The 18,165-nt window shown below is 45.9% G+C and overlaps 1 protein-coding gene across 1 annotated transcript in view; it reads left to right on the top strand.

The window, feature by feature from the left end:
• MCTP2 (multiple C2 and transmembrane domain containing 2) overlaps positions 1–18,165 on the top strand; it is a 376,016-nt gene that overhangs the window by 280,641 nt on the left and 77,210 nt on the right. Inside the window, exon 18 of the mRNA XM_030189721.1 lies at positions 17,770–17,889. Within this exon, the coding sequence (XP_030045581.1) occupies positions 17,770–17,889 (120 nt within the window). The remainder of the gene's footprint in view (positions 1–17,769; positions 17,890–18,165) is intronic.

An 18,165-nucleotide genomic window follows, 5' to 3' on the forward strand; every position in this document is an offset into this window, starting at 1 on the left:
GTTTATCTGTCTTTCCTTGGAGACCAGTAGATCACATAATCCAACCTGTGTCAAAAGCGTATAAAAACCCCAAGTTAGGACAAGGAATGATGAGTGACGTTATTAACAGCTTGCTCCCTTTTCCTTTTTGCATCTTGTCAAGGAATAGGTATGGTCGAATTTACGATTTAATTTTTAAACAGCGTAGCAGTATAAGTGAATGTTTAATGCTTTAACATTATTTTGCCAGTGTTACCTTAAGCTACTGAGCAGCATAGAAAAAACTTGACGTACTGACCCTCCCTTCACCCCCCCCCCCCCCCCCCCACCCAACTGCTTTGGAATTTCGGTCAATAGTTGTTCAGAAGCAGCTTTAGGTGTTAACTGAGTTCCGGGTTGTAATAGCTGAGCTTATAGGTATTAGGTATTAGGTCAAATTCTATAAATGGTGCCTTACAAAATCGGTGCCGAAAAACCATAGGGTTAATGTTATTCTATAAACTACCTCTAAAGTTAGGCATAGTTTATAGAATATGCTCATGCGCTATTTTTTGCGAATAATTTAGATGCGCACCCATTTAGGTCACCTAAAACCCAGCCTAAGTACCTGTGCCTAAATTAGGTATAGATCGGGTGTATTCTATAATAGTGTGCATAATTTTTTTTGAAATGCCCAGAGCCCACCCATTCCACGCCCATGGCCATGCCCCCTTTTCGACTGCATGCATTAGAATTTATGCGTACTGCATTGTAGAATACACCTAGAAAGTTGGGCGCGTACATTCTAATTAAAGCCAATTAGTGCTGCTAATTAGTTGTTAAGTACCAATTATTGACACTGATTGGCTTGTTCAATTAAATTGTGTGCGCAATTTGGCCATCGGCCAAATTAGCATGCCCAAGTTAAGCCACCATATATAGAATTTGAGGAATTGTGTATAAGAAAAACATCCATTTTGTCTCAAAGAACCTATGTAATATGAAGCCGCTTAGCTATGCGTGTGCCGGCACTGAATATTGATAGCACCTGCATAACCTGAGGCTCATCCCCAGCGCCACCAATGAGACAGACATGGGAATCATGTAGTATGGGATTTGTATTATAGAATGTTGCTACTCTTTGAGATTCTGCATGGAATCTTGTTACTCTTTAGGATTCTAGAATCTTGCTATTTTGGGGGGTTCTACATGGAATGTTGCCATTCTGCATGAAATCTTGCTATTGTTTAGGATTCCAGAATCTTGCTAGTCTTTGGGGTTCTACATGGAATGTTACTACTATTTGAGTTTCTGCATGGAATCTTGTCACTCTTTAGGATTCCAGAATCTTGCTGTTCATTGAGGTTCTAACCTGGTTTGGCCACTGTTTGGAAAACAGGATACTCGGCTAGATGGAACATTGGTCTGACCCAGTATGGCTACTCTTATGTTCTTATGACCTGCCCACTTTTTATTTGTGCAGTCTGAGGGGATATTCAGCGGCAGTCTCCAGTTAAGTGCCGCTGAATATCCCCAGTTAGGCGGCAGGAACCTATTTAAGCAGGCAGGAATCTCTCCTGCCCGTTTAAATCGCTTTGAATATCGGCCCAAATAAACACAACTTCTTCACTGGGAATTAAAACCACAGCTTTATTAACAGAATAGATATTGTCACTTGCACCAGATCTGCCTATGGACTACTAGACAGATGCCCATCACAAACCAAACTGGGCAATTTTGAACCTGCTTTTTGGTTGGATCTGACATGCATCAAGCAGCACTTCACAGACTTCATTCTGCTGTAAAATCAAGCTATAAACTGCTTAGGTCTAAGTGCTATATTACATAGTAACATAGTAGATGACGGCAGAAAAAGACCTGCACGGTCCATCTAGTCTGCCTACGATAAACTCATATGTGTATACCTTACCTTGATTTGTACCTGTCTTTTTCAGGGCACAGACCGTATAAGTCTGTCCAGCAGTATTTCCCGCCTCCCAACCACCAGTCCCGCCTCCCATCACCGGCTCTGGCACAGACCCCGTATAAGTCTGCCCTCCCCCATCCTAGCCTCTCAACCACCAACCCCTCTTCCCCTAATATTCAGTGCTGGGCCATGTCTGGGCACTGCCACTTAATATTGGGGGCCAGTTTGGGGCGGACAGGCTGCTGCAGCTTATGGTGTGCCTGGCCGATATTCAACCAAGTCCGCGTAAGAGTTATGCAGTGCCAGCTGAATATCGGGCCGGGACTGCATAAGTTGTTGTTTGATTTTTTAAAAAAATTGAAATCCCCACAAGCCCCTGATGCATTGTTTGGATCCCCCCTCCTCCCAACCTGCAGCTACAAGTTACCTCCCTCCCCCCCCCCCCCCCCCCCGCAAATGCCACCCATCCCGATCCCAACCCCCCCCCCAGGCCTTCATGTAGTACTGAGAGCTGCGAGAGGTTGCGGCAGCCATTTTGCAAAGGTGCCGCAAGGGGCTCTGTTCCTGCCCACAATGACCACCACTGAACTACCAGGGATTAAGGTAGGCCTGGGGGAGCCTGCATGGACTCCAGTGGGGGGGTTGGACTGGGAACGACTGGCATTTACAGTAGGCGGGAGTGGCTTGTGGCCGCGGGTTGGGAGGGGGAGAGGGAGGGGATGTGAAGCTTCAGGGGGCTCGAGGGGGGGGGGGGATTTCAATTTTAAAAAATACTTATGTGGGTCCCAGCCCAATATTCAGCTGGGGCCCAGGTGAATTCACCCACTTAAGCTTATGCAGGCGTCAGCTGAATATCACCCTCGACCGCATAAGCCCTGGCTCCTCCCCAACATGCTCCCTGGCCCGCCCCTGACTGGACCACTTTTTGGGGCCGGTCAGAGGCGATATTCAGCGGCACTGCCCGGTTTAGTGCCGCTGAATATTGGCGATTAGGTGGGGACAGGCGATTTAAGCGGACCAGTGCCTTTCCAGCCCGTTTAAATCACTTTGAATATCAGCCCCAGAGTTTCTAAATTCAGTGCAAGATGATGGATAGTAAGTCATTTACAGGAGTAAGGAAAATGAAAGGAAACTACCCACTATTTTATTCATTGTTTTATTGTATTGCATTTGTATCCCACATTATCCCACCTATTTGCAGGCTCAATATGGCTTACATAGTTTTGTTTTGACATTGTCATTCCAGAATATCAGATACAGTTAGTAGTGTGAAGAGATTAAGTAGGGAAGAAAGAGGAAGTGATTGGGTGGGTGATGGTAGAAGTGGATTTTTCCTAACTGGTTGGGTTGGGAGAGTGAATTAGTGGAGCTGTTGGTTCTCGTTGTAGGCCTTGTTGAAGAAGTATGTCTTCAGAGATTTGCGAAAGTTAATTGATTCGACAATTGATTATAGGTCTGTGGGTAGAGCATTCCATATTTGCGTCCTCGTGTAGGAGAAGGTAGTGGCATGCATCAGCTTGTATTTTAGTCCTTTGCAGCTGGGGAAGTTCAAATTGAGAAATTTGCGGGATGTACTAATACATAATATTACTGTTTAACGTACCACAGTATGCATGACCAAAAAAGAACTAAATCTATGGTGATGCTGTGTCCTGGGTTGCAAGAAACCTGTATATTCAGAGGTTCATGTTATTTTTTTTTTCTGGGATCAGTGTGTATTTTTTTCCAAAATCCTTTGGGATGATAGTTAAGAAAATCAAATAGACAACAACCAGCAAGTTACAGCATTCTTAGCTACCATGAAGTCACCAGCACCAGAACAACGTATTTCGGTACCAGGATGCAGTGAAGAAAACACATCCATCTCTGCTGCTCTAGTCTTTCCCAACGTACAAAGCGGTTCCAGAAGTGCCATTTAAAATATGGCACCTGAGGCAAAAGCCCCCCCGGCAGCCCACCCTTGTTCTGGGTCTAGTGATCACTGTACCTAAAACATACTCTGACCGAATTTGAGATTATGTATTTCATTTTCATACTGCAGAGAGGGTTTGGAAAAACCAGGAAGATATTACTCTGGACATTTCATCTAGTAAAATAGTAGATGATGGCAGAAAAAGAACTGCACGGTCCATCCAGTCTGCCCAACAAGATAAACTCATATGTGCTACTTTTTGTGTATACCTTACCTTGATTTGTACCTGTCCTTTTCAGGGCACAGACCGTATAAGTCTGCCCAGCACTATCCCCGCCTCCCAACCACCAGCCCCGCCTCCCACCACCGGTTCTGGCACAGACCGTATAAGTCTGCCCAGCACTATCCCCGCCTCCCAACCACCAGCCCCGCCTCCCACCACCGGCTCTGGCACAGACCGTATAAGTCTACCCAGCACTATCCTCGCCTCCCACCAACCAGCCCCGCCTCCCACCACCGGTTCTGGCACAGACCGTATAAGTCTGCCCAGCACCATCCCCGCCTCCCAACCACCAGCCCCGCCTCCCACCACCGGCTCTGGCCCTTTCACGTAACCAGCTTATAATCGAAAGTGATCGCCGGCCATCTTCCGACACAAATCGGGAGATGGCCGGCGATTTCTTAAAAGCGGCGAAATCGGTATAATCGAAAGCGGCATTTTTGACAGCATCGCCGCTTTCCCGTCGCTTCGCCGGCGAAAGTTCAAGGGGGCATGTCGGTAGATTAGCGAAGGTGGGGCATGGGCGTGGCTACCAGATGGCCGGCTTTCGCCGATAATGGGGAAAAAAAAAGCGGTGTTAAGCAGTATTTCGCCGGCTTTACTTGGTCCTTTTATTTTCACGACCAAACCTCAAAAAGGTGCCCCAACTGACCAGATGACCACTGGAGGGAATGGGGTATGACCTCTCCATACTCCCCCAGTGGTCACCAATCCCCTTCCAAACTAAAAAAATACACCTTTTTTGCCAGCCTGTATGCCAGCCTCAAATGCCGTACCCACCTCCATGACAGCAGAATGTGTTGTATCCTCTGACAGCCTTTCCCTGGTTGCGATGTGGCTCTCGGGTGAGTGTGACACCTTTTCTGTTAGGTGCCCTGCAGAGTCACATTAGCAATGCATTGTGTTGGGTGTAGGGTAGTGGGCTGTACTCCCATGGTGCTTTTCCCCCCTGCCAACCAGGTCAGAGTGTGCCCTGTTTTGTTTCCTGTTGTAGTCCATGCGGTAGTGGCCATTTTTGTAAGCCAGTTTTAGTTCCCTTTCCTGTGTTACCCACGTTAGAGAATGTAGTTCTTACCTTGAATGGTGCTGAAAGAGGGCATTGTACACCATTGTGCCAGCTCTGACCTACTGCTAATCTTAGTACCAGGGGACTCTTTGCCAGTGGGGCACAACCTCTGATCTGCAGTTAACTGTGAGTAAACGTGGTTATTTCAAGAAAGGACTTTTTCAGAGAGATTAGTCTTCAGGTGTGAACTGGTGTGCCAAAGTTATACAGCAGCAATAAGTCCTAGAGGCTGTATGCAGGTCCCTGGAGCAATTTTAGTGGGTGCAGTACATTTGTGGGTAGTGGGTTTGGGGGGGGGGGGCTTGGGGGGCTCAGCTCCCAAAGTAAGGGAGCTATGCATGTGGGAGCTTTTCTGAAGTCCACCGCAGTGACCCCTAGGGTGGCTGGTTTGTGTCCTGGTATGTCAGGGGGGCCAGTGCACTAAAAATGCTGGCTCCTCCCATGGCCAAAAGCCTTGAATTTGGCCGGGGTTTGAGATGGCCGACATAACTTTCCATTATCGCTGAAAAACAAACCCGGCCATCTCAAACCCGGTGAACTCCACGGCATTTGGCCGGGCTAAACCGTATTATTGAAAAAAAAAGATGGCCGGCCAACTTTTTCGATAATACGGTTCCGGCCAGCTGTAGCACCACCGCCAACATAGATCGCCGGCGACATTCGATTACGCCCCTCTTAGCCGCATAAGCGTCTATATGCGCCCAAAGTGCGCCAAAATGGAGTTACCACCCGGCTACCACGTGGCTCTTGCGGTAATTTCATTTTTGGCACGCATCCAATACGCACGTCCGAAAAATATTTTATTTTCGGACGCCCGTAATGGGCGCACGCCAAGTGGCATTTGATGCGCGTAGGTCGTTACCGCCCGGTTACTGCGTGAGACTTTATCGCTAGGTCAATGGCTGGCGGTAAGGGCTCAGTGCCAAAATGGATGCGCAGCAATTTTCATTTTGACGCACGTCCATTTTCGGCAAAAATTTAAAACAGGCGTTTTTTGCAGGTGCACTGAAAAATGATTCTGCGCGCGACCAAAACACGCGTCTACACTACCGCAGGCCATTTTTTCAGTGCACCTTAGTAAAAGGACCCCTAAGTCTTCACGCCATACTCCACGTTCGAAGACCACTGTTGCAACAATTAGCCAGTATCAAAAAACAGTAGCCAGGTTACTTCAAGCTTAAAACCTTTAGGTTGCAGGCTCCTAATGTTAACCCACTTCAGCTGTCTGCGTTTTTTTATTAGCTGAGAAGAAATTGCTATGATAGTGTGGCTTTAATTGAATTTCAGGGCAACCAGTTGGCGATGGTTTAGGCATCCCTTAGTCTCACTGCCAGTCCTAATTTGAGGCTGCACATAAAAATGACTTTATTAAAATAAACAGTCACCCAGTGTTAGATTTACCTGAACAGCTGCCTTAAATCGTAGAAAATTTTTATGATGGAGGTAGGGAGAGAGGTGATTTAAAAGAACAGAATCTAGCAGCCTTTTGTGTGAATGAAAAGATTTAAAACAAAGGCATGCTGTATGCTTTGTATTCATTTAACTGGAACACAGAAACTATGGTAGTCTTTTAGCTATCTTTATTGGTGATTTCTGGTGGCAATATCCTTTATGCAGAATGACAGATTTTGAACAGTTAATCGCTTAAAAATGAGATACCCCCTCACAGGGGCGTAGCCAGACTTCGGCGGGGGGGGGGGGCACATTTTAGCCCCTCCCCGGCACCGCTGACCCCCCTGCCATTGCCGACTTTGCCCCCCCCCCGCCGCCGACCCTCTCGACCCCCCCTCCCGCCGTCGCCTACCTTTGCTGGCGGGGGACCCCAACCCCTGCCAGCCGAGGTCCACTTCCTCTCGCAAAAGGCTTCCTTCTGTTTCTGCACGTCCTGCACTCGGAGTGCCATTTATAGAATAGCGCTGTGTATTTTTTTTTTTTTGCCACCTTTACTGAATCTAGTTAGTGTGTAACAGCGGAGAGGTGAGAGCAGAGACACTGCAAAATCCGAAAAAAAGCCTTTATTCAAACAAATCCCGACCTGGCCACATTTTGCCAAATAGGCTGCATCAGGGGTAAACAAACAACTAGCAACAAAATACAAACGAATAAAACATATAAATTACCCTGAATCAATCATATACGTTTTCATAAAAAATATTTTTAATAATAATCAAATGATTAAAACTTAATTAAAATCAACATATATATGTGTGGCACATAAAAAAGATTAAAAAGTTCCCTTCTCCACTACTGCCAACTCCAGACTTCGCGCCTTCTGTCTCGCTGCACCCTACGCCTGGAATAAACTTCCTGAGCCCCTACGTCTTGCCCCATCCTTGGCCACCTTTAAATCTAGACTGAAAGCCCACCTCTTTAACATTGCTTTTGACTCGTAACCACTTGTAACCACTCGCCTCCACCTACCCTCCTCTCTTCCTTCCCGTTCACATTAATTGATTTGATTTGCTTACTTTATTTTTTGTCTATATTTTTTGTCTATTAGATTGTAAGCGCTTTGAGCGGGGACTGTCTTTCTTCTATGTTTGTGCAGCGCTGCGTATGCCTTGTAGCGCTATAGAAATGCTAAATAGTAGTAGTAGTAATGGTACACTTTAAACAAAATTGGTGAAAACATTCACATGTAGATTTATATTTTCATTATATAAATGCAAACTCTTACCCATCAGAAAGTTTTTGTACGCACTCGTGTAATATGTATTTATTTATTTATTTGCTGCATTTGTACCCCACATTTTCCCACCTATTTGCAGGCTCAATGTGACTTACACTATGTTGCAAAAGGTATAACCATAAACAGAGTAAGAGGTTTGGTCTAATTTAACATATTACTGTGTAAGAAATTAGGTCAGCAAAGTTGTTTTACCTGTATGATGTGTGTGTCAGGCCATGTACTAGTAGGGACTGTAGGCCACGGGCGGGGGGGGGGGGGGGGGGGAGAGATAGTGACTCCTGGATGTGTTAGAGGGAGGAGAATATCACTGTGTCCCCAGAAGACCAAGTATAAGCATAAAAGAACCGTCTGGGATCATGCTATAGAGCTCCCTAGGTCAGCTGTAAATATTCTTTGAGCTGGAATTCCAGAAGAAAGTTTATTCTGTGATTAGAGGGAAGTGATTTAAAGAGGAAGTGATTCATAGCCCATGTCTCATCAATTCCAGACTCCCCACTTAGGCTTGGCCCCTTTAAGATAGCAGCCGGTAAAGTTGGAAAGAGTTCTGACAAGATCAGAATGCTGAGAAGGATGACAACTTTGCCTTTTCTTTCCCCCCCCCCCACCCCCACCCACCCCAAAGCAAGCAATCAAGCAAGAACACACACAATCACACAATCATGATTTAGGATGATGCTATAGTTGCTTTATTGAAACTTCTAGATTCTTGACTTAGGCAGAAGGCAACGATAAGCTAATAAGCCCTCTCCCGTTTCCAATAAATTCTTTAATCCACCTGTGTGGTCAATAGAAAGCTGTGAGAAACTAGCAAACGAGTCAGATGTCGGTATAGGTGAAATTTCCATTTGTAGACGTCAAAATGCAGGTTGTTGTAAGAAATGATTGAACTTGGCTGCATCATTGAGAGCCCTATAACCTTTTCATTGGATAAATTTAGTTTACAATTTGGAAGCTATCTGAGTCCTTTCGTGCTGGTATTGATCACACTAGAACCAGAACAATTTTGCTTTTGAAGAGATCCATGATTCATCAATACATTTTAAAAGAAATTAATTATGGCCTCTGTAATTATAGTACCCTGCTGGAATAAATCAATTATAAGCACGAAAACACTCTTTTCGTTTGAAAGGGAAGCTGCACGGTGGTCTTTCCTTTCGTGTCACTGATGATGATTTTGAAATCTCCGGTTCTTTCCTGCAGTATACTAATCTGTTCACAAACTTAGTTGAATGAATATAAAGTCGTAAGCATGGTAAATTAGGGTTATACAGTATACTTCAGTGGCGTAGCCAAGGGTGGGCTGGGGTGGGCTCAGGCCCACCCACTTTAGGTTCAGGCCCACCAAATAGCAGCACACCTATAATGTGGCTGGCAGGGACCCCAAGCCCCACCAGTCAAAAACTCCCAACAACGTTTTGCTACTGGTGAGAATCTGGTATTTAAAAGGTATATGGGGGAGAGGGGATGTTTGAAAGACCATATGGCATGCAGGCGAGAGAGGGAGAAACCAAATCACTTGTAGGTCAAGGTGGAGTGCTGCCCACCCACCTTGGGTCCAGGCCCACCCAAACTTGGGTTTCTGGCTACGCCCCTGGTATACTTTAGCGGAATTAACGATCACACAATAACGGGGGGGGGGGGGGGTTCTGACTGATGATGATTCCGCACCTGATCCCAATTATAGCAGAAGAAGGATCTGCAGAGGAGAGGTAGCAGTGTGCAATCCGATTGATATCATTAAGAACGTATGATATCGTCATAAAGTGTTTGCATGAATCTGAAGTCTTTTCCTCCAAATCTATATAGAGGGCTATGCTTGTATTTGGACCATCATTTTTGAGCAATAATTTCACTTGCGGTGTGCACCCAGTGTTCAGTGTAAGTTAGCGAGGAGCTGCTTTACATGCATTTGCATGTTTTGCATCTCATTAGTATGTAGCATAGGATAATTTATTTAGTGCCGTGTTAGGGCAAGAAACCCAGCATTAGAACCCTTTAAGTTGTACGAAGGGGCTAATTGCGAGGGTTATTGCTTAGTAACTTTCGCCCTCAATTTCAGTCAAGGTTGTCTTTTCCTTAGTGTTCTGATTGTTCATATTCGCTGCTGCTTCACAGGGATGGTGGGATTCCTTTCCGTACAAATTAAATTGCTTTCGAAGCTCAACAGTCTCGGAGCTTGGAGTTATCGTGACCTTTGAAAAATATACTGCATTATGTTAACATCATGTGAACACATCTCTAGAGAACTGGCATCACATTTCTTTGCATCTCCTGAACACAGCCTTGGTTCTGAACTTTTGTCCCAGGAGTTCTTCTGTGTCTTGTCTGTAGTTGGATACATTTGTATACTTTAACGTAGAAGCGTGACATACACCTCAATGTGAACATCTGAAAACCATCAGCTTATTATTCAGTCTGTCACTTTTTACAAAACTTCTCTTACTCTCCTTTGGCCTCTCTGGTTCTTGAATATTTGCTTTCTAAAACTTGGAGGCTAAGAATGTATTCCTAAGAAGGTTTTTAGTTTAAAGAGTAGAGCTTGTTGAAAAATGATTTTTGCATATAAGGGTACAAGGATATGCCCAAAGGGAAAAAATGATTCTTTTTTTTTGTAATTGTAACATAGTAACATAGTAGATGACGGCAGATAAAGACCTGCACGGTCCATCCAGTCTGCCCAACAAGATAAACTCATATGTGCTACTTTTTGTGTATACCTTACCTTGATTTGTACCTGTCCTTTTCAGGGCACAGACCGTGTAAGTCTGCCCAGCACTATCCCCGCCTCCCAACCACCAGTCCCGCCTCCCACTACCAGCTCTGGCACAGACCGTATTTTTGCCTTTTCCTCAGTTTTTGGACAGTTTTTCTTTCACTTCATTTCACTCATTTATTTTAATTTAAAAAATGTTTAATTCACATTAGAAATAGTTATTATTTCCAAATTGCCTTTCATGCATTAATTTGCAGTATAATTTTGCGTCCACTAGGGGGCCCTTTGACTAAGCTGCTGTAAGCTCTAATGCGTGCTTACTGCTTACTGCCCCCCTTCAATCTTATTTCGAGAGGACATGAAATGAGATTGAAGGGGGGCAGACTCAAAAAAGATGTCAGGAAGTATTTTTTCACGGAGAGGGTGGTGGATGCTTGGAATGCCCTCCCACGGGAGGTGGTGGAGATAAAAACGGTAACGGAATTCAAACATGCGTGGGATGTGCATAAAGGAATCCTGTGCAGTAGGAATGGATCCTCAGAAGCTTAGCCAAAATTGGGTGGCGGTGCAGGTGGGGGAAAAGAGGTTGGTAGTTGGGAGGCGAGGATAGTGGAGGGCAGACTTATACGGTCTGTGCCAGAGCCGGAGATGGGAGGCGGGACTGGTGGTTGGGAGGCGGGAAATACTGCTGGGCAGACTTGTACGGTCTGTGCCCTGAAAAAGGCAGGTACAAATCAAGGTAAGGTATACACATATGAGTTTGTCTTGTTGGGCAGACTGGATGGACCATGCAGGTCTTTTTCTGCCATCATCTAGGAGTTTTGATGTGTATCCATTTGTCCTTAGCTGTACGACTGATAAAATACGACACATCATCAGTAGGGTAAAACTAACCTGTCTTATGATGAAAAAAAACAGTATGGGCTGTTAATCCTAAACAGGTACTCCAGAGAACTGAAAAACAGCCAACCACAATCCAAAGGGTTGTGTGGGATGAATGTAAAGAAATGAGGAAAGTGGGAAATACCCTCAGAAACCAAGGCTCCCGCCAAGGTCTGGTCAACGAGACACTATTATCTATGAAAGACTTTGTGCCCGTGATCTAGTTTCTTTCATGGGGAAAATATTCCCTACTCCACTCATTCAAAAATGCCCATATAGGAGCATCTGTCTTGCTCCGCCAAAGGATGAGCAGCTTGCTGGTGTGAGCTCTTGGATCTGGCCTGAGACGGCGGAGTGAACCCCTCCTTCTCCAGAGGACAGCCGACCCACCCCCACTCTTCGCCTGGGAAGGCCGCCGTTCCCTGGAAGTTGAGCCTCCAGGTGCGGGCAGCCTACAGGGCTTCGGGAACAGGGGGCGGACAGGGCTTCTGGAAGAAGCAGACAGCGGTCTAGGGGAATCAGTAGCAGGCAGTGGTCGAGGCAGACAGCGGTCAAGGAGAATCAGTAGCAGGCAGTGGTCGAGGCAGGCAGCGGTCAAGGAGAATCAGTAGCAGGCAATGGTTGAGGCAGGCAGTGGTCAAGGAGAATCAGTAGCAGGCAGTGGTCGAGGCAGGCAGCGGTCAAGGAGAATCAGTAGCAGACAGTGGTCAAGACGGGCGAAGTCCGATAGCAAGATACAGAGTTCCATCCAACGATGCGGAGCTCTCAGGAACGAGAAGCCGAAGCACTGGCCAGGAGGAGTGGTGCTCCTAAAGTAGGCCTTCCCATTAGCGTGGGGCCCCAGCTGGTGCTTCCTGCGGTTGAGCCTTACGTAGCCAATCCAAGGTGACGCTAGTCACCGCTTCCCCTGCTTGGCCCCGCAACCGGAAGAGACACCGGCTATCCTCCGCCGGCGCCATGTTGCCGGGATTCCATACCGGAACTGGAAAGCCGGCCATCGGCGGGAACAAGGCGGGAACAACTGGCGATCCTCGGCAGCCGGACTAAAGGTAATGGCCGCCTCTCCCTACTGGCTGGTGATGGCCGGCCACCGGAGGACCCGCGGCGAAGGCCGGCCATCCCTGGCGGCCCCGGGCCCCACGGTCCACCGGCGCCAGCAGCGAGCCGGCGCGCGTTGGTCCCGGTGGAAGACGGGACAGCATCATGCAAAATTGCCCATAATAGAGCACAAATATTAAAGATAACTGAGTAACAAAATTTGTTCAAGCTACAACATGGCATGCATCAACTTAGCTTAATAAATGCTGGCTTGACAACCCCACAATTCAACTGTTGTTTTTCAACGGGGCCCGATTCGATTCACCCATAACAGGGCTTCATCAGGAAGCACTCAGTTGGATCATACTGACAGGGGTATCGGTCTCAAGCTGACTAAGCTTCTCTTACAACCGAAAGGAAACCCAACGTGAAATTATCAATGTTTATTTAAGCTGACTCGACAAGGTACCATGTTTCGGCACACACGGGCCTTTCTCAGGAGTCTTGATGTGTATCTATTTGTCCTTAGCTGTACGTCTGATAAAATACGACGCATCATCAGTAGGGTAAAACTAACCTGTCTCACGATGGTCTAATCGTCACGAGCACCATATGTTTATTTTACCAGACATACAGCCAAGGACAATTGTGATTGTCAAATATACACATCAAGACTCCTGAGGAAGGCACGTGTGCCGAAACATGGTACCTTGACGAGTCAGCTTAAATAAACATTGCTAATTTCACGTTGGAGTCCTGGGTCTGTTTTTGAAGATCCTGACCAACTTCCGACTCCTTGTTTTTTTGACTTTGTCTATCCCACTAGACCTTTGTGTTCTTTGCACTTTTTGTGGTCTTTTTTGTTCCTAGGAGTGAACCTGCTCTGAAGATGTGAAGATGGGCATGTACTCTGGGTGTGCAGGCATGTCCTGTATAAAAGACAACAACTCATAAATTATTCCACCTTATAAGATATATCTTTTTATATATTTTGGATCATCAGAGGGTGTTGCTTCATTGAAAATCTCATCGAAGGCTACCACCATGGTGGTTCATAGGCCCATAAATATCTAATTTTTGATGTTGTGAATTGCAGTGATTGTCAAATAAACTTTATAGCAAAATGTTCATTTTAAATAACCATTCTCGTTTAATAATTCAAAAAAAAAGAAAAGACTTATTTCAGTTCCTTTCAAAAACAGTCAGGGTACAGGTTCCTGCACTGAAAAAAAACCACATCACGATCCGATTTCTTTTAAAACATTCAGGGCTCTTTTTACAAAGCTGCGCTAGCAATCCTGGCATGGCAAATGCGACAAAGCCCATTGGAGTTTTGTTGCCTCCACTGTTTTTGGTGTTGCGTTACAAAGTGTGGGTTGTGTTCATCTGTTTCTTTGTTGGCCCCTCCCCTGCTCCTCCCATGTGACTGCCCCCTGCATTTACAATCAAGATTTAGATTAGGTTTATTATTTGTTTTCCGCCCTATTCCAAGGCGGATTACACTAAAAACATCCATAAAATATATAATAAACAGGATACAAAAAAACAGAAAAATTAGGACATATCACAAATGCATCACTTAAGCTAAACAATGACAAGCCTTGAACGAGAGAAAGTCTCTGAGGTGCTTCCGAAATGCTGACTCACAGATTCTATAAAGGTCGCTCAGATTTGGGCATGATCCTGAGTTGTGCATACCTATGTGCAATTCTATAAAGAGCCATGCCTAAATTCTCTTTTGTGCAACCCGAAAAAAGGGCGTGGCCATAGCCAGGTCATGGGTGTTACAGAATTGAGGAGATGTGCACCGAAGTTGCATTCCAGGATTTGCACCTGGTTGCAGCAGGCTTAGGTCCTGTCTCCTTATTTTAGTCACAGGAATCAGTGCTATGCTCTGTTGTAGAGAGGGTGCCCTTTATTTATTTATTTGTTACATTTGTATCCCACATTTTCCCACCTATTTGCAGGCTCAATGTGGCTCACATAGTACCGTGAAGGCTTTCACCAACTCCAGTAGAGAAACAAATACATAGTGATGTTCTAGTCTAATGAGGTTCATCGTTACAGAGACATAGGAACAGTAGAGAAGAAGAGATATGTGGAGGGGCATAATCGAACGAAAACGTCTATCTCCATGGGTGTTTATCTCCGAAAACGGGTCCGTGAAGGGGCGGACCGAACCGTATTTTCGAAAAAAAATAGACGTCCATGTTTTATTCGACAATTTGTGAACTGGGCGTTTTTGTTTTTCAGTGATAATGGAAAATGAAAGCGCCCAGCTCAAAAACGAATAAATCCAAGGCATTTGTTCGTGGAAGGGGCCAGGATTCGTAGTGCACTGGTCCCCCTCACATGCCAGGACACCAACCGGGCATCCTAGGGGGCACTTTTACAAAAACAAAAAAAAAGGTAAAAGAGCTCCCAGGTGCATAGCACCCTTCCCTTGGGTGTTGAACCCCCCCAAATCCCCCTCAAAACCCACTGCCCACAAGTCTACACCATTACTATAGCCCTAAGGGGTGAAGGGGGGCACCTACATGTGGGTACAGTGGGTTTGGAGGGCGTTGGACGACTAAGCATTAAGCAGCACAATTGTAACAGGTAGGGGGGGGATGGGCCTGGGTCCACCTGCCTGAAGTCCACTGCACCCCCTAACAACTGCTCCAGGGACCTGCATACTGCTGCCAGGGAGGTGGGTATGAAATTTGAGGGTGAAAATAAACAGTTGTGAAACGGCATATTTTGTGGTGGGAGGGGGTTTGTGACCACTGGGGGAGTCAGGGGAGGTCATCCCCGATTCCCTCCAGTGGTTATCTGGTCATTTAGGGCACTTTTTGGGGCCTTATTCGTGGAAAAACAGGGTCCAGGAAAAGTGCCCTAAATTCTCGCTAAAAACGCATATTTTTTTTCCATTATCGGCGAAAGGCGCCCATCTCTCCTCGGTCGATAACCACGCCCCAGTTCCACCTTCGCCACGCCTCCCACACGCCCCGTCAATTTTGTACGCTTCCACGATGGAGTGCAGTTGAAAACGTCCAAAATCGGCTTTCCATTATACCGATTTATTCATTTTTGTGAGATAAACGTCTATCTCCCGATTTGGGTTGAAATCTAGGCGTTTTTCTCTTTCAATTATAAGGTGGATAGTGTTCATTATGAGCTTAGATTATTTATTTATTTATTATTACATTTGAACCCCGCGCTTTCCCACTTAAAGCACGTTCAATGTGGCTTACATAATAATATGGATTACAGAGTATTGATAGAGAAAATATAGGCTAATAATAGCAGAATAATAAAAGAGATAGGTAGGTAAAGATGGGGAAGGGTGAGGGGAGTAGGAGAGGTATGAGCAAGGGGTAGGTGAGCATTGGAGGAGGGGCAGGGAAAAGTATAGGGAAATTAGATGGGTTTTTAGTGATTTCCAGAAGGGTAGATAGTCGCTAATTGATCGGATGGGTCTGGGGAGGGTATTCCAGAGTTGGCTGCCTAAGAAGGAGAAGTTGGATCCATAATAGGATGTTGCGTTGCAGGGTTTAGGTACTTAGGTTGGGTCGGTAGGTTATGCCTTTTCGAACCAGAGGGGTAGCCAGACTTCGGCGGGAGGGCGGTCCAGAGCCCGAGGTGAAGGTGCACATTTTAGCCCCCCCACCGGTGCCGCCGACCCCCCCCCAGCCACCAATTTTGACCACCCCCTGCCGACGACCCTCTCGACCCCGGTCCCGCCGCCAACCCTCCCCCGCCACCGCCATCACCTACCTTTGCTGATGGGGGACCCCAACCCCTGCCAGCTGAGGTCCTCTTCTTCCTTCGTTCTGTTTCTGAGTCTGATGTCAGAACGAAGGAAGAAGAGGACCTCGGCTGGTGGGGGTTGGGGTCTCCCGCCAGCAAAGGTAGGCGACAGCGACGGAGGGTTGGAGGCGAGAGGGGGGGTTGAGAGGGTCGTCGGCAGGGGGGTCCAGGGCCAAACCTACGGGGGCCCAGGCCCCCGTGGCCCCACATAGCTACGCCACTGTTTCAAACAGGTCGGTCTTTAGTGATTTCCAGAAGTTGAGATGGTCATAGAGATGGTCGTATGTTGTTTTCACAGTTTTTGGTAATGCATTCGCGTCTTCGGAAAAGGTTTGTTTAATTTGCAAATAAACCTTTTCCGGAGACAGGAAGGCGGTAGAACTAGAGGACATGAATTGAGGTTGAAGAGGGGCAGACTCAGGAGTAATGTCAGGAAGTATTTTTTCACGGAGAGGGTGGTGGATATGTGGAATTCCCTCCCGTGGGAGGTGGTAGAGATGAAAACGGTAATGGAATTCAAACATGCGTGGGATAAACACAAAGGAATCCTGTTTAGAAGGAATGGTTCCATGGAATCTTAGCGGAGATTGGGTGGCAACGCTGGTAATTGGGAAGCAAAAACGGTGCTGGGCAAACTTCTATGGTCTAAGCCCTGATATGGATTGGCTGGAGTGTAAATTTTAAGAGGGCTTCGATGTTAGCTTCAGAACTTTTAGTACAAGAAGAGTGCTGGGCAGACTTCTACGGTCTGTGCCCTGAGAAAGGCAAGGACAAATCAAACTCGGGCATACATATAAAGTATCACATACTATGTAAAATTAGTTTATCTTGTTGGGCAGACTGGATGGACCATCGGGTCTTTATCTGCCGTCATTTACTATGTTACTGCGTTACTATTTGAATAAAGTTAGGACAGAAAAAAATGCCGTCCAAACTTCATTTGGTTAATTATCCAGTAGAGGTCTGAATATCACCATTTCTGTGTATCGCAGTCACTTGCTGTTCTATTTGGATAATCCCCGCTAGCCATAATGCTGATTTTATTTAACCACTGTGGCCTGGTGTTTAAAAAATGCCAGCCGTGGCAGCTGAATATCAGGCCAATGATTTTTTTAAGTATGGTGATTGGGTTGCGTTGGCCATAATGTATGAGCCATTCTTTGGTACTTGGGTTCTAACTTCAGCAGTGCTGTAAAATATTTCTCTGTATTGAAGCTGAACATAACAACCTTCATTTCAATAATAAATGGATTGCCATCAAAAAGGCTATTGGCAGCAAGCTAAAAAGAAAATCTGTTTGCTAATGTAACAGCAGTTTTTATGATGGACACTTCAACACATGGGTCAAGGACAGCAACAGGAGAGATCTAACACCGGAGACCATCTTGTCATCTGAAAAATCAATGTGTTTTGAATAATAAATGCTTTCAAAATTATATCCTAGGAAAAGTGCTTGTTGACAAAAAAAATTGGTTGTATGCGTCTCAGCTTCATGTTTTCTATTTCCATTAGGTATTCATTGTCACCGTGTGGCATTTCGAACTTTACATGATACCTCTGTTTCTGCTCCTATTCTTTGCACACAACTTCACCTTGATGAGAACTGGGAAGGTCAGCATTCAGGACAATCTGGTAAGCAGTGGGATAGCACCTGCCCTTTCCTTTCTCTAACTGGTGTATGTTTGTTTATTGAGTGCAAAGTGATGCATGTGGGAAGGAGGTACCCGAATTATAGTTACGTAATGCAAGAAGTCACCGATCAGGAAAGGGATCTAGGCGTCATCGAAAGATGGACGTCCATCTTGTTTCGAAAATATGGGTTTCCCCGCCCCCTGGATTTCGCCGTTTTGCAAGGACGTCCAAACCGGAGCTTGGACGTTCCTTTCGAAAATTCCCCTCTATATCTCA

Source organism: Microcaecilia unicolor, chromosome 1 (genome assembly GCF_901765095.1).
Source record: "Microcaecilia unicolor chromosome 1, aMicUni1.1, whole genome shotgun sequence".
Classification (NCBI taxonomy): domain Eukaryota; kingdom Metazoa; phylum Chordata; class Amphibia; order Gymnophiona; family Siphonopidae; genus Microcaecilia; species Microcaecilia unicolor.